Genomic DNA, 22,273 nt, shown 5'->3' on the forward strand with positions numbered 1-22,273 from the left:
GGGCCACACTGCAGCCCTGTGGAGGGAGGGGCTGCAGCAGAAGCTGAGGAGATGCTTCCGGAAACCGTGGCCACGGGAAGCGAAGTTTGGGTCCACTGAGTGCTGCACCCTGCAGCCTGGAAACTTCTGTCGCCAGCCCCACCTCAGCTCTGAGCTCCAGACTCCGAGGTCGGACTGCAACTCAACATCGCCACCAGGAGCTCTAATGTCCACGCATCGCCAACCACATCCAAGATCTTCCTTTCCCTCCTCACACCTGCTCCTCCCCTCCTCACCCTCCTCTCCTCAGGGGCCTGCATCCACTCAGTCTCCTGCACCTGGAGCCCTGGGGTGCTGCAGCTCGGCGGTGGGGAGTGGAGACTCCAGAGAAGGAGCTGGGGTTGGCATCCTACTTCTGCCACTTCCTAGCTGTGTTTTGGGGACAAACGTGGCAGCCTGGAGGGGTGGAGGAGGGGGTTAAGCTGTTCCCCAGATCTTCCATAAGCAAACCTTTGAGCTCCTACATTGGCCCATAGACCATGAGCCCAGCCTGGCCCAGCCGCCACCTCCCTCGGCATGGATCACATCCTGCAGGGATCCCTGTGTCTGTCTGCACCTCCCTCTGTGCTTCGAGCTCCACTGGGGCAGGATCCTGGGTGCTGCCCCCGGCCCCTTCCTCTCTAGCAGCTGTGAAGGGCCTGGCCTGGAACGGGGCCGAGGGAATCTACATGGAAGAGGGGCTGGAGGATGAGCGGGGCCAGGACCCACGCCCAGCGCCTCCCCTCTCTCGGCCAGGGCACAGCAGGCCCAGGGACAGTCGCCATGGGGGAATCAAAAGGGGATTTTTCACTCTGGGAATCAACGTCTGGCTAGGGTCAGGGCCAGACACCCTGCACAGTAGCTGGTGGCCGATCAAATGTGACCCTGGGCCCCGCCTGCAGGAGGAGAGGCTGCCCAGGCAACAAAGGCCAGATTTCTTTTGGCAGCAATCAGGCCTGGCCCCACCCCAGGCCATCCTGTGTGCGGAGTGGGCCGCTCCTTCCCAGAATGGCCTCATTTCCCCGAATTGCCTGAGTTCAACTCCTTCCCCTTCAGTGCACACGAACCACGGAGTCTGGCCCACCCCTGCCTGGACCATAAGTGTCTGCACATAGGGGCCGACAGGAAGCGAGATTCATGGGACACCTGGGTGACTCAGTCAGTTAAGCATCTGCCTTCGGCTCAGGCCATGAGCCCACAGTCCTGGGATCCAGTCCTGGTTCGGGCTCCCTGCTTAGCAGAGAGCCTGCTTCTCCCTCTCCCTTGGTCTGCAGCTCCCCCTACTTGTGCTCTCTCTCTCTCTGTCAAATAAAGAAATAAAATCTTAAAAAAGAAAAAAGGAAGGGAGGTCCAGAGTCAGAAAGCTGGAATTGCAGCATACTTACTGAGACAGGACAGATGCCAAGGAGGGAAGAGGAGAGAGGAGGAGAGAGCTGAGCAGGCACTGAACTCTCCCAGTGAGGGAGACAGGCACATTGGGGATCCCCTCACTTCCCCAGTCCTGGGCACTCCCCTCGGCCCGCACACCAGGTGCTTCCCAGCTCAGGTAGGCAAAGCCCCCAGGCAGCCACAGCTCCTTCCCCGAGAGCCCCTGAGCCCCCCACGCTGAGATGAGAGGGGAGGCTCACTGGGCCCGAAGGCCTCACTGTCGTGCAGGAAAAGGGACTTTGAAACAACCAAGAGTTTTCCATAACCTCCTTCGAAAGCCTTTCCAAACTCTGGAGTTCAGTGTGGCCCAGACCAGACACTCAGACTCAGGCCTTTACAGGAGGGGGCTGCCCTGCTGCTGGAGAGCCGCAAATAGAAAGTTCCAGGGGGCTTACCTCAGCCATGGTGGGGTCTTTTGTGGCATGTGGACCGATTTTTTTATACCAAAGTTGAGAGTTTTGCTTTCACTTTCCCTCGGACACTATTTAAAAACTGCTACATAGGAATCTTTTCTTTTTAAAGTAGGCTCCACACCCAGCTTGGACCCCAAAGCGGGGCTCCAACTCCCGACCCTGAGATCCAGACCTGATCAGAGTCAAGAGTCAGACTCCCCCGGCTGGGCCACCCAGGCGAGCGCCCAGGGCCTGGCCTCTCCTCATCTCCTCTCTGAGCTCAGAGCAGGCGGGATGGGGCTCGCTGCCTCCTCGGGGAGCACGTGTGGCATCGGTGCCTCAGTTGCGATGGAATCGGTCTAAGGTTTGCTTCGTCAGCAGCCGAGGGGGAGGCCTGGGGCCGTGGCTCACGCGCAGGCGCTCAGACGTCTCCGTGGTTACCGTGAGGCGCCAACTGGGCAGGGAGGTGCCCGCTCAGCTGATTTGCCACCGCGGGGGCCAGGCTCCGGCTCACAGAGCTGGTTCCGGGGCCACAGCAGGCCCCTCGCGGGTGCCGGCCCCCTTTCCCTTCACGGGTGGGCCGTCAGCGCAGACGGGGGCTGGCCAGGTAAGGGGCAGGTGGAGGGACAGCATCCCCCTCTCCCTCACCGTTCCTGACGCCGTCTAATGCAGTGGACATGCCACACGGGAAAAAATTAAATGAAAGAGCTGGACTCCAATCTTTTCTTTTCCAAAGAGCAGCGCTACCTCCCCTGCCCTATCCTCCAACATGTCACCCCAGATTCAAGGCTCCACACCGCCTACCTCGCAAAAAGTGGTCCCTTTTTTTCTATCTGTAGGTTTGCCCCGTTTCTTTTCTCAGATCCACGATTGGTTTTGCAGGTGTTCAGAACGAGTTCCCGACTATCGAGCTCAATTCCAGGGACCAGATGAGCTTAGGGTCCCCTCCTCCTCCGCCATCTTAACCTCCCCCCAGTCTTGGCACGCCTTTCTGATCCCCCCGTCCGACTGGCGTTCAGGAAACAGGTCAGCATGCACCGGGATGAGGGAGTCATTTATTATGGGGATTACTGTGAGTTAGGTCTAACCTCGATTCCTTTAAAAAGCAAAGAAAAGAATTCCTCACTTTGGCTTACACTTTGTAACTTGTGGTTCTACTCTGGTGTCCCGACCCCGGGGTTGGGAGCTCTTGCTCCTGAAACATTTCCGTCAAAACTTGAGTTTGACACCTTGTCACCTGAAACTTCTTTCTAGGCTCCTTCCTCTTGCACGTTGTTTTGGACACCTAGCTTGTGTGAGGCAGTGGACTCTGAGCTGTAGACACACTCACGTCTGAGGTAGACCGTGTTGTCAGTCAGTGAGAGGTCACGCTGAGTAGGCTCGGGTGCTGTGTGAGGCCTGCTGTGACAACGTACCACAGACGAGGGGGCTTAAGACAACACAGCCTTATGGTCTCGCGGTTCCGGAGTCCAGCCGTCAGAACTCAAGCTGTCCACAGGGCCGCACCCTCTCTGGCCTGTGGGGAAGAGTCCGTGCTTGCCCCTTCCTCGTTCCTGCTGGTTCGCTGGCCGTCCTCGGCGTTCCTTGGCATTAGCCGTAGGCCTTCAGTCTCGGCTTCTGTCAGCCAGCTATGTGTCTCTTTTCACGTTGCATTCTTCTCCCTGTGTCTGTGTTACCTTTTCTGATAAGGACACAGTCATGTTGGCTTAGGGCTCACCCTGATGACCTCGTCTTAACATGATTACCTCTGTGAAGACCCTGTTTCCAGTAGCGTTTCTGGTGGAGACCCTCCTTCCCTCTATGCCTTCTTCCTAGAGGCTGCATTTAGCTCTATCATTAGTAAGATGACATCTGTCACTCTGGTCGTTTCTGTATTTTTAAGAGTTAATAGCGTAATATGATGAAATGAGAAATGATGTTGTTCTTTCTTTTTTTAATAATAATTTTTATTTTGTTAGCTTAGTCCCCATACAGTACATACTTAGTTTTTGATGTCGTGTTTCATGATTCATTATTTGCGTATAACGCCCAGTGCTCCATGCAATAAGAAATGATGTCGTTCTTGCAAAAACTCAGGACGCCTCGGGTAAAACTGAAGTCCCCCTTCCCGGGCCCCAGAGGTAACCACATATTAGGTTTGAATATAGCCTTTGTGTTCTGTTTCTTTGTAAACACATAGCTATCTCTACAGGAAATAGGAAACATGGGACAACAAGGCTCACGCAAACCCTTTGAGACTACGTGTGTTTTGGGATTTGATATTTTTGGGTTTCCGATGGAAAATATGGTGCATGAGGTCAAGGATGGGAATGGGCGCTCAGGTGTTTGCTCCTAAGGAAACATGCTGCTGTTTCTGCAGTGAGAGGTGTGACCGAGTCACGAAATGGGGTACATGACGCTTACGAAAAGCCTCAGATCCGTTCTAGGCGGGGTTTCCTTCAAGGGAGTTTGCCGCCTAACTTGGGTTTGTAGAGCTTTTTGGATTTCAGAATTACAGAGAGAGAGCGTGGGTTTTGTACTTGTGTGTGTGTGTCCGCAAGCTGCCCACGTGGAGAGGAAGCAGGAGGGCTGGGGGTGGACGCGACGAGGCTGAGGAAAGGTGTGCAGAGCTGAGGGAGAAGGAGAGGACCTCACGAGACTGACTTTCCTCCTGGAAGAGCTTGGCTGAGCTTTGGTTTTGACTCTGCGGAACTTGCGGACACCAGCCGTGGAGGCGAGAAGCCGGCTGCCTCCAGTTCCAGGCCAAGGGTCCTGGTTGTCTGATGGTTCCTGTTCTTGCCTCTCAGCCAGGGCCGCGTGTCTCCCCCTGCTCCCCCGTCTCCCCACACCCAGAAATACCCACAACTTGAAATAGCGGAGCTGGACGGGCTCCTGCAAGACAGCGAACACAGCCCCAGAGAGAAAGCTAGAGAAAAGCACCGAAGGCCCAGGGCGCCACCTGGTGTGGCCAGTCCCGGAGCCCAGCCGCGCCCTCCACAGACTTCACACCAGGCAGTTCTTGCTGCATTTCCTCCAGTAAAGGGCTCCCTTGTTGGGCTTTATTTTATTCTGTAAAAATAAGCCTTATTATAAAACTGAATGAAATCCACAAATCAAAGCTCTGGCCCAACCAGACCCCGTACATGTGTAAAGTCCCTGCTGACCGGACGGGCCCCTCAGCTTATTGCTTCTGCCGCTTGTTTCTTGAGAACATGACTCCAATGAGGCCCATGGCTGCCAAGCCCGCTCCTGCGATGCCAGCCGCCACGACGGCATCTCTGACCTGCAGGAGAGAGGAGGGGAGGTCACACTCCGTCGGGAATCCGAGGACAGGCTGTACATTCAACAATAACATTCAGCTCAAGGGAACTCACGGGCCCCTTGGCCCACTTGACAAACTCAGGAGTCTACCAATACTGGCAGGGAAACGGGGAGAAGAGGGCTGGAAGGGGAAAGAGCCGCTGGATGGAGCCCGCTGGCCAGGGCTGTATGTGGGCCTGAGGGCAACTCCGTCCACTTTTGGGCATTTAAAGCACCTGAATCCCCAGAGCGCGGGGTGGGAAGGCCCAGGAGATGCAGGCGGGATGGCTGAGAGCCTGCGGCCATCAGGGAGCCCGTGCAGCAAGTGCGAGGTGGCTCAGGAACCGGCTCTCGAATCTTGCCATGTCACACCCGTGCCCCCGGGAGAGCAAGGACCTCACGTGTGTCACTCATCTTGTTCCTCGCTCCATCCCCCACACCTGGTTCTGCCAGGCACAGAGGTGCTCTTTACGAGTTCTTAAAGAAATGACCCAACTCGGAGCGGCGGTGACGCTCTACCTTAAATTATTAGTATTTCTGACTTACACTAGCTCATACTAGAAAAAAGAAGTGTTGCAAAAATAAGAGTAGATTTCAGGGTAAAAAGTCCCATGTCAAATGTCACTCCCCCCTGAAACTTCACCAAGAGTAAAGTAAGGCATTTGTTTTAGGCGTGATTTCACAAGGACCCACAGAACTCTAAATTCTAAGGCAGCAGTGGGAAAGTTGAGGATCAATTGGAATCATACAACAGGGTCTTCAGGAAAGGTCAGCTACTGGCAACACCAAATCGTTCTGGAAACAGGGCAGAGAAAGAGCTTTAGCTAGGTCCCTGGAACACCCCCCCCCCCAACCGTAACAGAAGTCTGAAAGTTTATTCTCTGCAGAGGGTGAAACAGAAGACTTGAGGGCCTGGGAATTGAGAAACACATGTGAGGATGCAGATGTCATGCCAAAAACAAGGGACTGAGAGACCACAAACATGCTGACTGTGAGACTCTTGGCCTTCCTACCCGTCTCTGCTCCCAGAACACTACTTACCACACAGAAGTCAGGAAAACTTGCCTGGGGAATCTGACCAGCCCAAATGGAAACAAAAGATACTTGGGGCACCTGGCTGGCTCAGTCGTGGGGGTGTGTGATTCTTGATCTCAGGGTCATGAGTTCAAGCCCCTCATTGCATACAGAGATCACTTAAATAAATAAATAAAACTTAAAACAACAACAACAAATACCAATACCAAGGATTCCCAAACAGACTATCCACCTATATCATCCAGAAGTGAAACTCAAAGTCAACAAGCCACTTGTCCCCTCCCAGTTCACTCAGAGCTTCCATTCAGCAGCAAACCCCCTACCCTAATCATGAGCATATGACCAAGATACCAGTCATCTGAGGAAGACCTCTAAAACAGAAGACAGAGAGCAAAACAAACAATCCAAAGAAACAGAAATCATATCTAGAAAACATCTTTTTAAAAATTATCACTAGAGAATAAAAGAACATATTACCTCCAATAAATAAGAACATGGTGCTATAGGGCCTGGGTGGTTCAGTCAGTTAAGCATCTGCCTTCAGCTCAGGTCATGATCTCAGGGTCCTGGGATCGAGCCCCGAATCGGGCTCCCTGCTCAGCAGAGGGCCTGCTTCTCGCTCTCCCTCTGCCACTCCCCCCGCTTATGCTTTCTGTCTCTCTCTCTCTCAAATAAATAAAATCTTTAAAAAAAAAAAAACACAGAACCATAAAAAATAATAGAATATTGAGAGATACAAACAATTCTTAGAAAATACAATGGAAATGACAGACTGAATAAAAAGTTTGAAAGATGAAGTTGAGGAAATCTCTCAGGAAAAAAAAATATAGCAAGAAGATAAAGACACAGAAAACAGAAGCCAAAGGTTAAAAAATAGGGAATAATCCAGGCAGTCTGACGTCTGAGTAATAGAGTTTCCAGAAAGAGATAACACAGGAAACTCAGAGGAGAATCAAGAGCAAAATAATTCATGAAAATTAACAGGACTAAAGAACATATGTTTTCAGACTGAAATGGTGTTCTGAGGCCCCTCTTAATGGATAAACGTAGACCCACCCCAGGGCACATTACTGTGAAATTCTAGAAAACTGGGTAAAGAAAAGAGACTGCAACTGCTAGAGCAGGGGAGGGAAACAGCAAGCAGAGGAAAGATCAGGAATTGGGATAACTTCAGATTTCTCCAAAGCAATGCTGGAAGCAAGAAGACAATGGAACATTGCCTCCAAAAATCTAAAGTAAAGCAATTTCTAACCTGGAGTTCTCTACCCAAGCTACCAAATCAAGTGGGATAAGTCAGAAATATGGGTTTTAAGAATGTACCTTCTATACATCCCTTTTTTCTTTTTTTTAAGGTTTTATTTATTTCTTAGAGAGAGAGAAAGAGCACAAGCAGGGGGAGGAGGAAAGGGAGAAGCAGGCTCCCCAGGGAGCAGGGAGCCCATTGCAGGACTTGATCCCAGGACCCTGGGATCATGACCTGAGCTGAAGGCAGACGCTCAACCAACTGAGCCCCCCAGGCGCCCACATACATCCTTTTTCAAGAAGCTACTGAAGGAGGTTCCACCAAAACAAGGGAGTGAACCCAGAAAGAAGATGTGAGCTACAGAAGAGGGGTGCTCCAGGGCAGGACAGGATAGAAGAGAATGTCTCCAGAGTGACGGGGAGGGGAGACCCCAGGGCAACAACGTTGTACCAGCTGTAGACAGTAACTGGTAAGTAGACATACGGCGCCGCTGAAGATGTCCATGTCCTAATTCCAGAAACCTCTAAGTATATTGTGCTACATGGTTAAGGGAGAACTAAGGTTGCAGATGGAATTAGGTTGCTAATCAATTTATCTTAAAAAAGGCAGGGGGGAGATAATCCTGGATTATCCCATTGGGCACAGGGTCATCACAAAGTTTCTTAAAAGATGGAAGAGGGAGTCAGAAGAGTCCGTGTCATGCGGTGTGAGAAAGGCTCAACCAGCAATTAATTGCTGGCTTTGAAGTTGGAGGACAGGCTACAAGCCAGGCAGCGTAGGAAGCCTCTAGAAGCCGGAAAAGGCAAGAACACAGATTCTCCCCCAGAACCTCCAGAAAAGAATAGTGCCCTGCTGGCACCTTGATTTTAGCCCAGTGAAACCATGTTCAGGCTTCTGACCTCTAGAACTGTGACACCATCACTTTGGGGTGTTTTTAAAACTTGGGGTAGTTTTTCACGGCAGCCATAGGAAGCTCATACAGTAACCAATCCGGAGGAGAGAGGTGTGACTCCCAAGCTTGGTGGCTCCTTATTCCACGTGCTGTCTTTCTAACCTAAAGCCACTTCTGAGGGATGCGGTCCACCTAAATTAAGAGAAAGACAGAAAAATAAGAAATGAGGAGATCATGGACCCAGGGAATCCAACCCAGGAGAAAGGCAAAGGAAGTCTGAAACACCACAGCGAAGGGAAGTCCTGGGGTAAAGCCAAGCAGTCAGCCAAGAGCCAACCAGCACAGACAGCAGAATGCCCATCTCGGGGATGGATGTGTCCAAGGAGAACACTCTGGAACTGAGAGGTTACTTGATGGGACTTCCCTTGTGGAAAACCGTACTGAGAACTGACAACAGGTACAAGGAAAACTGAGCCATGTAAGGAAATACTAATGATCTTCGAGAAGAGAAGAGGCCCTTCCCCAACCCCAAAAGGAAATTCATAATACACCACAACACTCAGCTGTGAGTAAAATTTACATAAACATAAAACAAACACTGAATATTAATTTAATAAAAATGTATAATATATGGGCACCTGGGTGGCTCAACTTTGACCTCAACGTTCAAGTCCATTTGATGTGCGCAGCACTCTCCATGGACGATTCGAGAACCTGACAGTCTGCCACTGAACAGAAGCATGGTGGCCATAGACTTGAGCTCCGAAGGCATCAAGAGCTTCAGATTCAGTACCAGTAAAAAGCCTCGATGAGTGAGTGTTGAAGATGTATCCGAAGCTTAGAAAACATCCCAACACAGAAGTCTGTTGCCCTAATTCGCAGTGTGGCTGCAAGGCCAGTGTAGCTGGTGGCCCTGTCCCCCTGCTTCTTCCCCAGTCTCCGAACCCCAATGTCCTTATGGCCGACTTTCCAGCCCCTTCATGGTTTATCAGGTCCAGCAGCAACAGTAAAGAGAACAAAACTCAGTGGAAACAGTTCAGATCAGCATGAAACAGCGAGAAAGTTCAGCCTCTTCCTATGCCCAGCACTATCTGGGTGCAGCTCTCGGGGCAGTAGCCCCTGTGACGATGCAAAGGGAGAGTCTGCTCTCAGAGCCACTGTCCCCAATGAAGTCACGATGCCCCAAATCAGCAAAACTGTACTGTTTCCCACATGAGAGCATGAAAGAGTGTCACGAACAGGGATCAAGAAATCTCGCCCACGAATCAAGCCAGGCATTTAAGCAGAACCAAGAACAAACAAAGAAAAAGATTTTTCATCATCATTTTATGCCAAGAAGTCCAGTGAAGACCACGTACCCCAAATCCCGGGAATAAAGAGGATGAAAATATGAACTTTGTACCCAAAAGTAACACCCTTTCCTGACACGGCCGACACCGCCCTTGCTCCCCTAAGCACAGAGTCTGCCTGCACTGTATGCTTGTGGCTGCCAAAAGCCCTGATGACCATCATAGAGAGCTTGGAGGTCTTCGACGGTTAAAAATATAAATGACTTGGCACCGCCCATAACTGTGCCCCGCAGGGCTGTGTCAGGTGCCAGGAAACATGTCGTGTCACTTCACATCACGCAGTACCCAGAACTGAGGTTCCTAGCAGCCGGAAGCTGTGATGACAAGGTTCAGACAAAGCTACAGACCTGCGTCAGTCTCTAACCTTCCTGTTAGAGGTCATCAGGCGTGGCTTTGTGGCAGGGGGCGCCTGCACGCAAGCTCTTGTCCCCAGCATTTTCCTTGCTAAACGATTTGTCAGGGTGGGAGAAACAGTCTGCAGATAATGGAGGAGGAACAATGTGCCCCCAGATCTTTACAGAACCTCACAGAGCGAGAACGCATGAGGCAGCGACTTCATACAAAAGGCACTTTGTCAAGGAAATTAACAATAGCCCCCCTGTGAGCATGCTCAGTACAGAGTCAGAGAGTATAATCAAATACAAGACAGGGGGCCCCGGTTAGTCCTGAGAGTGCACATTTTACAAGGGGGACGTGACCCGCCCCAGAGTCAGCACTGCGTTCAGATGTCAGACGTCGCTGTGGCTGATTTCCTGGTGGTGGGGGTGGGGGGGATGTGAGCCCCGCCTCGGCGCTGAATTACAGGAGCTCTGATCTCGGAAAGGGCCACTGATGTGAGGCAAGTTCTTACCGCAGAATATTAGAAATGCTAAGAAAACTGCCTTTTTTTTTTTTTTAATGTGGATAAACAGAAATTCTATGAGACCACAGAAAATGAGCTGTTTATGCTACTCAGCTCCTCTGTGTTACAGCCCTGGAATGGTTTCTGGGAAAATGAAACTTCTTGTGTGCTTTCTTCACTTGGAGCAATGTTTAAGTGGGTAAAAGACAAACAGTGTTATTCAAAACACAGGGTTCTCCAGTGGCAGTGACTCACATCGTGGGCCATGGCGGACAGCCATGCTGGTCCACGGAGCCAGTGCCAACTTGCCAGTCTCCACACCTTTGTCCCCACCCCGAGTGTGACTTCCATGTGTCTTCTAGGGGCCTGATGCCCCCCCACGGCCAGCTGACGGAACAGTCTGGCTCCCGGGGACGGGCACACAGGCTGAGGACCCACCTGGTCACTGCGGGCGACTCCGTAGCGCAGCTCGTTCACAAAGTGCTCGCAGTTCTCGCAGGGCAGCGAATAGGGCAACTCCTGCCCCACCAGCTCCTCCGCGCGCTGGACGATTTTGCTGGGAGGCAGCGGCGAGTACTTGCCATCGTGTTTGTTGTTGACCTGGTACTTGTCTCTCCCGACCACATCGTACAGCAGTTCCTTCTTCACTATGGCCTTCTCAGTCAGGGTGGACATGATGCTGGCCGCACCAGCTCCCGCGACTTCGCCTAAGGATTCACAAAGAGGAGACGGAGGGATTGGTCCTGGGCGGGCCCATAGGGGTCCATCCACAGGTCCCCAGCACCATCCACAAGAGCATGAGCAGAAGGGAAGGGAAAAGGGAGCAGGGTCAGACACATGCTGTGTGGCTTTGGAGAAGGTGCTTGTGGTCTCTGGGCCCTGGCTTCCTTATCTGAAATGAGGAGTGAGGAAGTTTCTAGAGAAGTTGGCCTTCTACACCCGGGGCTCCTCAGTGGCCCTCTTGGTTGTGCAAATATGGGCCCTGAGCACACCCTTCTGCCAGGGGGAACAGATCATGAACCTTCTGTGATTCCATCAACTCTACACTCCCTTGACAAATATGAAGCTGATTACTGCAGAAGAGATGGATGGATGAGTAGTTCCCACTCTTCTTGGAGCAAAGGGACCAAAACCCCACAGCAGCTCCTCGAGATGTGTTGCCAGGGAGGCCCAGTAGGAACACTGGCACAGCCCTGGCTGAAATGAGGGGTGGAAGGTACAACAAAGCTCCAGAAATTAAACAGCCTATGGAATATTACTCTGCCATAAAAAAGACCTTGCTATCTGCAACAACATGGACAGACCTACAAGGTATTATGCTAAGCAAAATAAATCAGAGAGAGACAAATACCATATGATTTCACTCATACGTGGAATCTCAAAAACAGAACAAATGACTAAAGAAATAAACAAAAAGCAGAAACAGACCTGGAAGACAGAGAATGAACCAGTGGTTGCCAGAGGGGAAGGAGAGGGGAGATGGGCAAAATGGGTGAAGGGGGGTGGGAGATACAGGCTCCCAGTTATGGCATGAATAAGTCACGATGCTAAAAGTCCTAGCACAGGGAATAGAGTCAATGGTGTTGTACTAGCAGCGTCCAGGGACAGATGGGTGGCTACACTTGTGAGCACAGCGTACCGTATAGACCTGTCCAGTCACTGCCGTGCACACCTGAAACTAACGGAACATCGTGTGTCAACTACACTTCAAGTAAAAAATAGAAAACTCAAAGAACGGGAGTCTAGGGCCCCTGGGTGGCTCAGTGAGTTAAGCAGCTGCCTTTGGCTCAGGTCATGATCCCAGCATCCTGGGATTGAGCCCCACATCAGGCTCTCTGCTCAGTGGGGAGACTGCTTCTCCCTCTCCTTCTGCCTGCTGCTTGCCCTACTTGTGCTCTCTCTCTCTGTCAAATAAATAAATAAATAAAATCTTTAAAAAAAGAAAGAAGGAAAGAAGGAAGGAAGGAAGGAAGGAAGGAAGGAAGGAAGGAAGGAAGGAAGGAGGGGTGGGCGTCTAGGGTCAATACAAGGACCAGGATGGTGGGGAGGGGAGGCTGATGTCAGCACAAGACTGGGGGGCTCTCCCAAGGCAAACAACCTACACAGTTGGGTATGATGGCCAAAAAAGTGGGTATGCACCAAAGAGGGGGCCCCAGAGAGACCCACTAACCCTCAAAGAGCCTCTGTGGCCCCTGCTGGGATGGGATCTCCAAGGCCCTTCCCGCAGGGGAGGTTTCCTGTTAGGCGGGGCACAGACAGTCTTCCACATGACACCATGTGACAGCAATAAGCAATGGCAGGAGGGGCTGATCAGATTCCAGGTCTTTCCAAAGAGGACTAAACCCCTTTACCCTGAGTAGATTCCTGAGATTTTAGAAGACCAGGGGAGTGCAGACTTGCTACCAATAGGGCAGAAAGTGTTTGAAGGAGCCATTGGAGTAAAGAAAAGAGATGGTACCATGCGGAGCTCTGAGTTTGTGGAGAGGGTCAGCGTGGGAATGGGACCAGGTGAGGTTCAGCCCCCAGGCAGGGAGGGTGGCAGGGCTAGGACAGGGGTGAGGTAAGCAGGGTGCCTATAGCACCAAACTTAAGGAGGCTCCAACTCTCATGGCCAGGCACATACAGAGTCAACCCCTAGGAGTGAGGCTTCCTTAAGCTTTCCTCTGTGGGTGCCACTCTGGTGGGTGGTACAATGGGGCACCAGCTGATGATCAGAAACTCTGGGTTTGGGGGCGCCTGGGTGGCACAGCGGTTAAGCGACTGCCTTCGGCTCAGGGCTTGATCCCGGCGTTATGGGATCGAGCCCCATATCGGGCTCCTCCGCTATGAGCCTGCTTCTTCCTCTCCCACTCCCCCTGCTTGTGTTCCCTCTCTCGCTGGCTGTCTCTATCTCTGTCAAATAAATAAATAAAATCTTTAAAAAAGAAAAAAAAGAAATTCTGGGTTTGGATTCTGGCTGCATCACTGAGCGGTCCTGACATCCCACTTAACCTTGCTGAGCCGACGCTGAGCAAGTCCCTAGATACATAACAAAATTGATACACAAACACGTATCAATAGTCATTTAAGGCTCCTTTTAAAAGAATTCTTTCCATTTTTAAAGTGAGTCCATTGAAGAAAATATTAGTTAAACAATCAGAGAAAGAGCACTTGGGTAGGGCCCACAAGTGATGAATGAGTTTTGGGAAATGCCAGACTGGGCAGTGCAGCATCGTGGGAAAAGGCACAGAGTCAAGAGACAGCCAGAGTTCAGGTCCCACCTCCACCACTTACCTGCCCTGGGACTTTGGGCAAGGTACTTAACTTCTTTGAGTCCCCAATTCCTTGTAGAGCAGGGACAATAACAGCCCTACCTGTCCCTACAGCACCATGGCAGGGGGAGGGGCTGCAAGGATTATGGGAGCTGGCCACATAAGGTGTCTTCCCCAGTGCCTGGCACAGGGTGAGTGCCCAGCAGGTGTCAGCTGTCATCATCAGGGTTGTTCCCCAAGCTTCCTTCCAACTCTAATCTATACCATTTTCCGAGTAGCACAAGGTCAGTCCTGACCTAGCTGGCAAGGTGCCCACGAAGCTCTAGTGAGAAGATGCATGTGGAAGCATCTTTTCCCTTTAAGGAGCGTCACCTGCACAATGACTGTGGCACGCCTGTCCCCAGGATCCCTGACATGCCCTTCCCTCCCATCCACCAGGTACATCCTCTCAGGGCAGTCAGCCAACGCTGAGGCCCTACTGTGTGTGAGACCCTGTCCAAGGTGCTGGAGGTAGTGGCATGAACTAGACAGGGCACCTGCCCTCAAGCAGCTCACATTCCAGCGAGAGGACCCACCCTGACAATGAACAAATAGACAAAATCAGGTACTTCCCGGTAGTGAAAGTGCTATGGATTAGACTAAGTGAAATATTACAGAAGGAGGAGACTCGGGGAAGCCCAGCATGGAAAGGACCACCCCAGGGAATGGGCATTGAGTGGAGTCTGGAATGATGGAAAGGAGGCAGCCGTGCTAAGATCCAGTGAAGAGCATCACATGCAGAAGGAAGAGCAAGGGCGAGGGTCTTGGGAAGAAAGAGCACGGCATGCTCCAGGGGCTGCAGGAAGGCCCATGTGGCTGACGTCGAGAGACCCAGGAGGACTGGAGAGAAAGATCTGGATCAGAGAGGCAGGCAGAGACCAGACCACACCAGGCCCCATGGGCCACAGTACAGACTTGAAGCCTACTCTATGTGTGATGGAAAAGCCAATCAAGAATTTTAAGGGTCATCTTCTTCCTGACTGGTCTTTGGTGAGCTCTGTCTCCGAGCTGTAAGAAGCGCCCCCACACCCTGGTCACTGCCTTTTCCTCAACCTGCCCAACTCAACTCCCAAGTTGGGGGCAGATTGGGGAGATGGCCGGGCGAGGTCTGGCACTCAAGAGTGGTTAGGTGCCAAAAGCCAGATGTCTTCAGGAAATGCCAAAATTGGGCACCCTGCCCCCAAGCCACAGCCATTATGCCAGATGGCCGGTTCAAAGGCATCAGCCTCTCCGACTACAAAGGAAAAGACATTGCATTCTTTTTCTGCCCTCTTGACTTCTCCTTTGTGTGCCCCATGGAGATCATTGCTTTCAGTACAGGCGGAAGAACTTAAGAAACTCAACTGCCAAGTGTCTGGTGCTTCTGTGGATTCTCATTTCTGTCACCCGGCATGGATCAACACACCCAAGAAACAAGGAGGACCGGGACCCATGAACATTCCCCTGGTATCAGACCTCACGCGTACATCGCTCAGGGCGATGGAGGTCTTAAAGGCTGATGAAGGTATCTCGTTCAGGGGCTTCTTTATTATTGATGATACAGGTTTCCTTCTGCAGATGACTGAGGATGACCACCTGTCAGCTGCTCTGTGAGACTCTGAGACTAGTTCAGGCCTTCCAGCTTACTGCCCAAGCATGGGGAAGTGCCCTCCCCTCCCCCCACTAGCTGGAAGCCTGGCAACGATACCATCAAGCCTGCCGTGCAGAAGAGCGAAGAATGATTCCCTGAGCAGAAGTGAGCGCTGGGCCATTTCAGGGCCAGGCTGCACTGAGCAGCCAAGAAAACAAAATCTCTTTTGTACCACTGTCATGCTGAAAACACAAGACTTTGGATTCAGTGCAGCTGTGGTATGGGACAGGACAGGCCTCTTCTGCAGGGCCTGGAAGGCCAGCCTTTCTTCCTCTGGAGAGAATGGCCTGAGCCGTGCTATGGGGCAGGTCAACTGATGTGGCCAGTAGTGGGACAGCACTTTTGATCTTTAGTGGTTTCTATTAAACTTGAACGGAGGAAAAAAAAAAAAAGAATTTTAAGGAGAGAAGTAACATAATCCAATTCATACTCTAGAATGATCGTGCTGGCTGCCCATGGAAGGAGGGGCTGACCACAAGTGGGCAAGAGGCAGAGAGACCAGCCACAAGCTGCAAGAGCTTCAGACAGGCATGAAAATGTAGACAGTGAGAAGTGATCAGACCCGGAGTCTCTCTTGGAGAGAGAGGCAACCAGATTTCCTGTTGCATTAGATACAGAGTGAAAAGGATTGAGGATGATACCTAGACTTTTGCCTCAAGCAGCTGGATAGTGCCATCCACTGGAGCCTTTCTTTCAGGCATGTCAAGTTCAATGTGCCGCTTAGACACCCACATGGAGATGCCAAGTAGCCAAGAGGTTATACCAGTCCAAAGCCAAGTGGGGAGGCCTATGCCAAGACGGGCTTAGGAAACATCCACCAATGGAAAGTACTGAAAGCCAGGGGCCCGATGAGGTCACCTGGGGACAGTAAGAATGAGGGATATGGGAGAGGACGAGGGCAACCCCACCCAGGAGACCACGAAGGAAGGGCCCAGTGAGAAAGGAAGAAAGACAGGTGCCAAGTGAAGATCAGAGAGTGGTCACTCATGTCAAATGCTACAGAGAGCCAAGTAAGCCTTGACCAGAAAGTTAACCTTTGGCTTTGTCAAGATGTCAAGGTCTTGGGGCGCCTGGGTGGCACAGCGGTTAAGCGTCTGCCTTCGGCTCAGGGCATGATCCCGGCGTTACGGGATCGATCCCCACATCAGGCTCCTCCGCTATGAGCCTGCTTCTTCCTCTCCCAGTCCCCCTGCTTGTGTTCCCTCTCTCGCTGGCTGTCTCTATCTCTGTCGAATAAATAAATAAAATCTTTTAAAAAAAAAAAGTTGTCAAGGTCTTTTGGTAGCCTTGATAAGCGCTCCTTCGGGAGGAGGCTGAGAAAGAGAGCCTGGTGGAGGGAACTGAAGACAGAATGGCAAGTGCTGAGGGCCATGGTGGACAATCGAAGATTCGCTCTATGGGGAACTAGCTAGAGAAGACGTGAGGTCGAGGGGGTGTTTGTTCATTTTATCAACAGGAGGTATTACAGTGGTTTCTATGCCAGGCAGAATAACCTAGCAGAGAGGGGGACCGTGCTAATACAGGAAGCGAGGAATTTAAGGAGCAAAGTGCTCGGGAAAGTAAGAGTGGGGGTCCAGGACCCACACACAGGGGCTGGCTTCTGAAACAAGGACAGGGGCATTCTTCTGCCCCTTAACCAAAGAAAGGCAGACTAGGTGGGTGCAGATGGATGCCAGACACTCTGGTTCCTTCTGATTCCTCTGTAAGTACCGGGTGAGGCCACTAGTTAGAGGTAAAGGGGTGGCAAAAGACGTGTCCAAGAGTGTCCACAGCTACCGTATTCACGGCAGCCAAACACGGGAACCAATCCAATGTCCATCAGCAGAAGCATGGCTAGCAAGCGAGGTATTTTCATAAATCAGAAAACACACAGAATGAAAAAGAACTCCTCCTACTGCTCGCACACCGATGACTCTCAGGGGCAAGGGAAGAAGCCAGACACAGAAGAGCCCAGGCTATGCGGCTCCTCCCCCACGAAGGTCCAGAACAGGCGAAATGGATTTAGGGCAAGAGAAGCTAGAAGAGCGGTTGTCTCTAGGGAAGAGGACAGGGTGCTGAAGAGGCATGGGGGAGCCTCGTAGGGGAGTGGAAAGGTTCTAGATCTTGATCTGGGACACTGTCACATGGATGGAGACTTTTTTTTTTATACACTTTACTATATTTGTGCACTCTACCGTATTTATGTTATACCTCAGTTTAAGTAACAGGTTGAAGAAAAGGGGTGGGGGAATTCTCACAACGATTCCCCTAAGGAAGCACTCTTAGCCTCAGTTTTACAGATCAGGAAACCAAAACCGGAGAGTAGAAACTGGATTCGTCACCAAGCCTGCAGCCCAAAACCTCATGCTCTCTCAGGGAATTTTACACTGAAGAATTGAATATGTTTTATAAAAACCCATAGTATTTAAAACCGTAAAAACAGAGCCATCCCCTTAGAAGCCCACCTCAGCCCCTGTAGGGAACCCCTAGGGTTCCAAGGAGCAGAGTTTGATAACCACTTCCCCACACCAACCTGCCTCCTTGCAGCACTCAGGAACCAACCACTGGTCGGGGATCAATGAGAGAGCTGGGGTCACCTGTTACCCACAGCTGCCCCATGTCCCTCTCCTCCCAGACCCAGCACAGCAGAGGCCCTCGGCACCTTACTTGGGGGGGCCAGGTGGACCACGTATCCATCACCAACGTAGATGGCCCAGTGTCTGTAGAAAGGGCGGAAAATCTCAATCAGGTCTCCAACTTTGGGCTCTGGCTGCAAAACCAAGAACAAGGCTGTTAGAGGTGGTACAAGTGAGACCTGGGGTCCCTTGCCAGAGGCCGTCAAATTGGGAGGGTGTCTCCCAGACATTCCCCAACCCGGCCTAGGGCCTGACCAAGAATTGGCACGTCTCTGGCCATAATGTCCTCCTGCTGCTCATCCCGACGATGAGTTGCTGTGTGTGTGCACGAGTAAGTGTGAGTATGTGAATAAAGGAGAATTCTTTCTCCCGTACACTACACTCACACCAACACTTCTGACACCAGATATGTGGTTTTTTCCACACCAAGCAATCCAGTCCTCAGTGGAAATGGGCTGGATATCCTGCAGTTTATCTCAATTCTGACACTAACTGCCCAGAGTTAACGCAGACCCCAAGGGTGAAGGGCTCAGTCCCACCAGACTTCCCCCCCCCCAAATTCAGCTGCCAGTCGCACGTCCAGATTGTCCCCTGTGCTTCTGACTTACTAGCTATAAATCAGGGGTTTCCAGCACCCCCTCCTCAGGTTCTATAATTTGCTAGAATGGCTCACAGAATTCAGGAAAACAGTTTACTTACTAGATTACCAGCTTGTCATAAAGAATACAACTCGGGAACAGCCAGATTGGGGGGGAGGGCAAGGTATGGGGCGGGGGGGGGGGGGGGGCACAGCTGCCACGCCCTCTCCTCGGGCCAGTCTCCCCACACCTCCATGTGTTCACCAGCCCAGAAGCTCCCAGAGGCTCCCTTACACAGGCAGGACTGATTAAATCATTGGTCCTTAAGGATTAACTCACCCTCCAGCCTCTCACCCCTCCCAGGAGGTTGGAGGTGGGTCTGAAATGTCCAGCCCTCTAATCAGGTGGGCTCCTCATCACCTCATTAGCATAAACTCAGGGTGGGGATGAAGGGGGTTTGTGATGAATAACAAAAGACTCTCTTCTCTTATCATTCAGGAAATTACAAGGGTTGTGGAAGCCCAGTGCTGGGAATTGGGTACAAAAACCAAAACTATATTTCTTTTTTTTTTAAGATTTTATTTATTTATTTGACAGACAGCCAGTGAGAGAGGGAACACAAGCAGGGGGAGTGGGAGAGGAAGAAGCAGGCTGCCCGCGGAGCAGGGAGCCTGACGTGGGGCTCGATCCCAGGACTCTGGGATCACGCCCTGAGCCGAAGGCAGACGCTTAACAACTGCGCCACCCAGGCGCCCCCAAAACTATATTTCTTATTGCTTCACAAGGAGTGTGTGTAGGGGTGAGTGTCTATGGGGGTGGGGAGTGGCTCAGAGCCCTGCCCTGCTGGGGAGCAGGGAGTGTGGAGCAGAGCTGGAGAAAACCTCGAGAGGTTCAAGGTTACTTCACTCAGCATTGCTGAGGTGCCAAGGACCAACACTGTGCTGAGTGCTGGGGGTGGGGGCACTCGATTTGAACCAGAATCGGGGGATGACAAGCTTCTCTGGTCCAAGCCAATCTTCAATCTCTTTAGTGAGCAAGTAAACTATTCCTTTTGAACACCTAGAGAAGGATCGCCTCTGTCCTTTGCCCGAGTCTTCAGCAAGTGAAGACTAGGGAGGGAGACGTGGCCTGCTTGCTCTTCATGGGCAGACCCGTAGGGATTTGCCCACATTCCATCACCAAGCTCCATGGACCTGACTGAGAGATTCCATCGAGGACACATGGGGAGGACTCACCTCTGCGTGGCCTCCCTTTGGATAAAAAACAAAGGACAGGGACGCCTGGGTAGCTCAGTCGGTTAAGCAGCTGCCTTCAGCTCAGGTCATGATCCCAGGGTCCTGGGATCGAGCCCCACATAGGGCTCCTTGCTCAATGGAGAGCCTGCTTCTCCCTCTCCCTCTGCTGCTCCCCCTGCTTGTGCGCACTCTCTCTCTCTCTTGCTGTCTCTGTCCAATAAATAAATAAGTACATAAAATCTTCTTAAGTAAATAAATAAATAAAACAAAGGACAGTGGGAATAGCCAATCACAAACTCCACAAGGCTTATGAAGCAAAGTCAATGGCAGTTCATTTCTATTTATACAAACATTAAAACTGCAAATACATATGGCAGGAAAAAAATCTTTTCACAGAAATGTTATGGATAAATCATGTTCTCTTATGCAGTAATTGTAATTAGTCTGAAAAAAAGAAGGCACCCAGACCTTACTGAGAACCTATTCCAGAACAACGGACAATGGTTGCAATTTATGAATCCTGCTTGTTTTCCAGAATAAAAGAAAAAATATATTGTTCGGTAAGAATTAGGGGGCCTTCAGAAATCCCCAAAAGGGATTTTAACTGGGGTGGGGGGTTTCCACGAATAAGCAAGGACATAAAGACAAGGCAGGGATCCCGGCCTCGGGAAGGCTACCGATTGAACAGGAGACAGTGTGAACATAGTAATATGATGTCAAGACATGAGCAGTCAGTGGGTACATGGACACAAGCAGCTCCCTGTGTTCCAGACAAATACCAAGGAAAGGTGGCCTGCACATAGAAAGATGCCTGAAAAAAAAATTTTTTATTACCATGACAAAAATATCTACAAAGAAATTCAGACCTTATCACCATAAACACCACAAGTTAATGGAGCAGCCGATGCATGGTTCTGAGTAGAAGAAGCCATACCCAAAAAGCAACACAATGTGGTATCCCATTTATGTTCCATTCCAGAAAAGGCATCACTATAGGACAGAAAGTGATCAGTGATTGCCAGGGGCTAGGAGTGAGGAGGGGAGCTGACAACAAAGGGGCAGGAGGGAATTGGAGGGCAACTAAACTTTCTGCACTGTTCTGTGTCTGATGGCGGTGACAGTTATGCAATTGTATGCGTTGATGAAAACTCATAGAAACAAATACTAATGGGGCACCTGGCTGGCTCAGTCAGTGGAGTGAGCGACTCTTGATTTCAGGGTTCTGAGTTCGAGCCCCATGCTAGGTGTAGAGATTGCTAAAACAAACAAATAAATTTTTTTAAGTTAAATTATTTTTCAAAAAAGAAATGAACACTAAAAGGAATAAATTAGACCTCAGTTTTTTTAAGCACAAAAAATTTTTAATGTATTTAAATTCTTTTTAATTTTGGGGCGCCTAAGTGGCTGTCGGTTAAGCATCTGCCTTCAGTTGGGTCATGATCTCAGGGTCCTGAGATCTGCCCTGTCTCCTCCATGTCATTCTCTCTCTTGCTCTCAAATAAATAAATAAAATCTCTGAAGATATCTGAGAGCAAGAGAAAGAGAGCACAAGCAGGGGGAGCTGCAGAGGGAGAGGGAGAAGCAGGCTCCCCACTGAGCAGGGAGCCTGATGTGGGGCTTGATCCCAGGACCCTGGGATCATGACCTGAGCCGAAGGCAGATACTTAACTGACTGAGCCCCCTAGGGGCCCCTAGAAATTTTAAAATTTTAATAGATATCTATAGTTTGAAAGAAAAAAATTTTGATTTTTAAAATACACAAATTGCCTGCCCCTTGTAAGGGCAAAGGTACCTATTTCCAAATATGCACAAGGTCAAAACATAATACCAAGGACACTTTTTAAAAATGAAATGAAAGGGGGTGCCTGGGTGGCTCAGATGGTTAAGCATCTACCTTCAGCTCAAGTCATGATCTCCAGGTCCTGGGATCAAGCCAACACTGGGCTTCCAGCTCAGCGGGGAGTCTGCCTCTGCCTCTCCCTCTGCCTCTCCCCCCTGCTCATGCTCTCCATCTCTGCCTCTCTCTCTCAAATGAATAAATAAAATCTTAAAAAAAAAAAATGAAGTGAAAGGTGGTAGACTCATCTGGGGAGCCCTGCCCACTAGTTTCTAACTAATGCAAGGACTCGATGCTCACATGGCAACAGGGATAATCTTTTAGATTCAGAGCTAAGTGGAAAAATGAGCATGAGCTCTGCAAAGCAACACCACTTATATAAATTAAAGATACACACACGCAAACCAATGATACACATCTTAGAAGAACCATAACTGAAAACATCATTTTAAAAAAACAAGAAGAACAGAAGCATATGGACTAAAGAACACACATTAAACACATCAGGATGCTGGCCGCTGGGAAGAGGGAGCAAGGCATGATGATGTCAGGGACCCAAAAAAACCCAAACCAAAAACCTGCAAGAGAGGGGGTCTCGTAGGGACCAGCGA

At 50.6% G+C, this 22,273-nt stretch overlaps 1 protein-coding gene and 1 pseudogene across 6 annotated transcripts in view; one reads left to right on the forward strand and one right to left on the reverse strand.

Moving 5' to 3' along the window:
* Positions 1-3,762: 3,762 nt before the first annotated feature.
* The window catches only part of PLAAT3 (phospholipase A and acyltransferase 3), a 30,549-nt gene continuing 12,038 nt past the window's right edge, over positions 3,763-22,273 (reverse strand). For 4 of the 6 annotated variants that reach the window (XM_026483411.4, XM_026483412.4, XM_026483413.4 and 1 more), the window contains exons 3-5: positions 18,044-18,146; positions 10,916-11,184; positions 3,763-5,100 (exon numbers count right to left, since the gene is read on the reverse strand). In XM_026483411.4, coding sequence (XP_026339196.1) covers positions 4,999-5,100; positions 10,916-11,184; positions 18,044-18,146 — 474 coding nt within the window. In that variant the 3' untranslated portion in view covers positions 3,763-4,998. Of the gene's footprint in view, positions 5,101-7,486; positions 8,480-10,915; positions 11,185-18,043; positions 18,147-22,273 lie in introns of those variants that run through there. The other 2 variants (XR_008961156.1, XM_057317612.1) reach the window with 2 other exon arrangements.
* On the forward strand, positions 14,911-15,488 carry LOC123000252 (peroxiredoxin-1-like; annotated as a pseudogene).

Source organism: Ursus arctos, unplaced genomic scaffold (genome assembly GCF_023065955.2).
Source record: "Ursus arctos isolate Adak ecotype North America unplaced genomic scaffold, UrsArc2.0 scaffold_23, whole genome shotgun sequence".
NCBI classification, from domain to species: Eukaryota; Metazoa; Chordata; class Mammalia; order Carnivora; family Ursidae; genus Ursus; species Ursus arctos.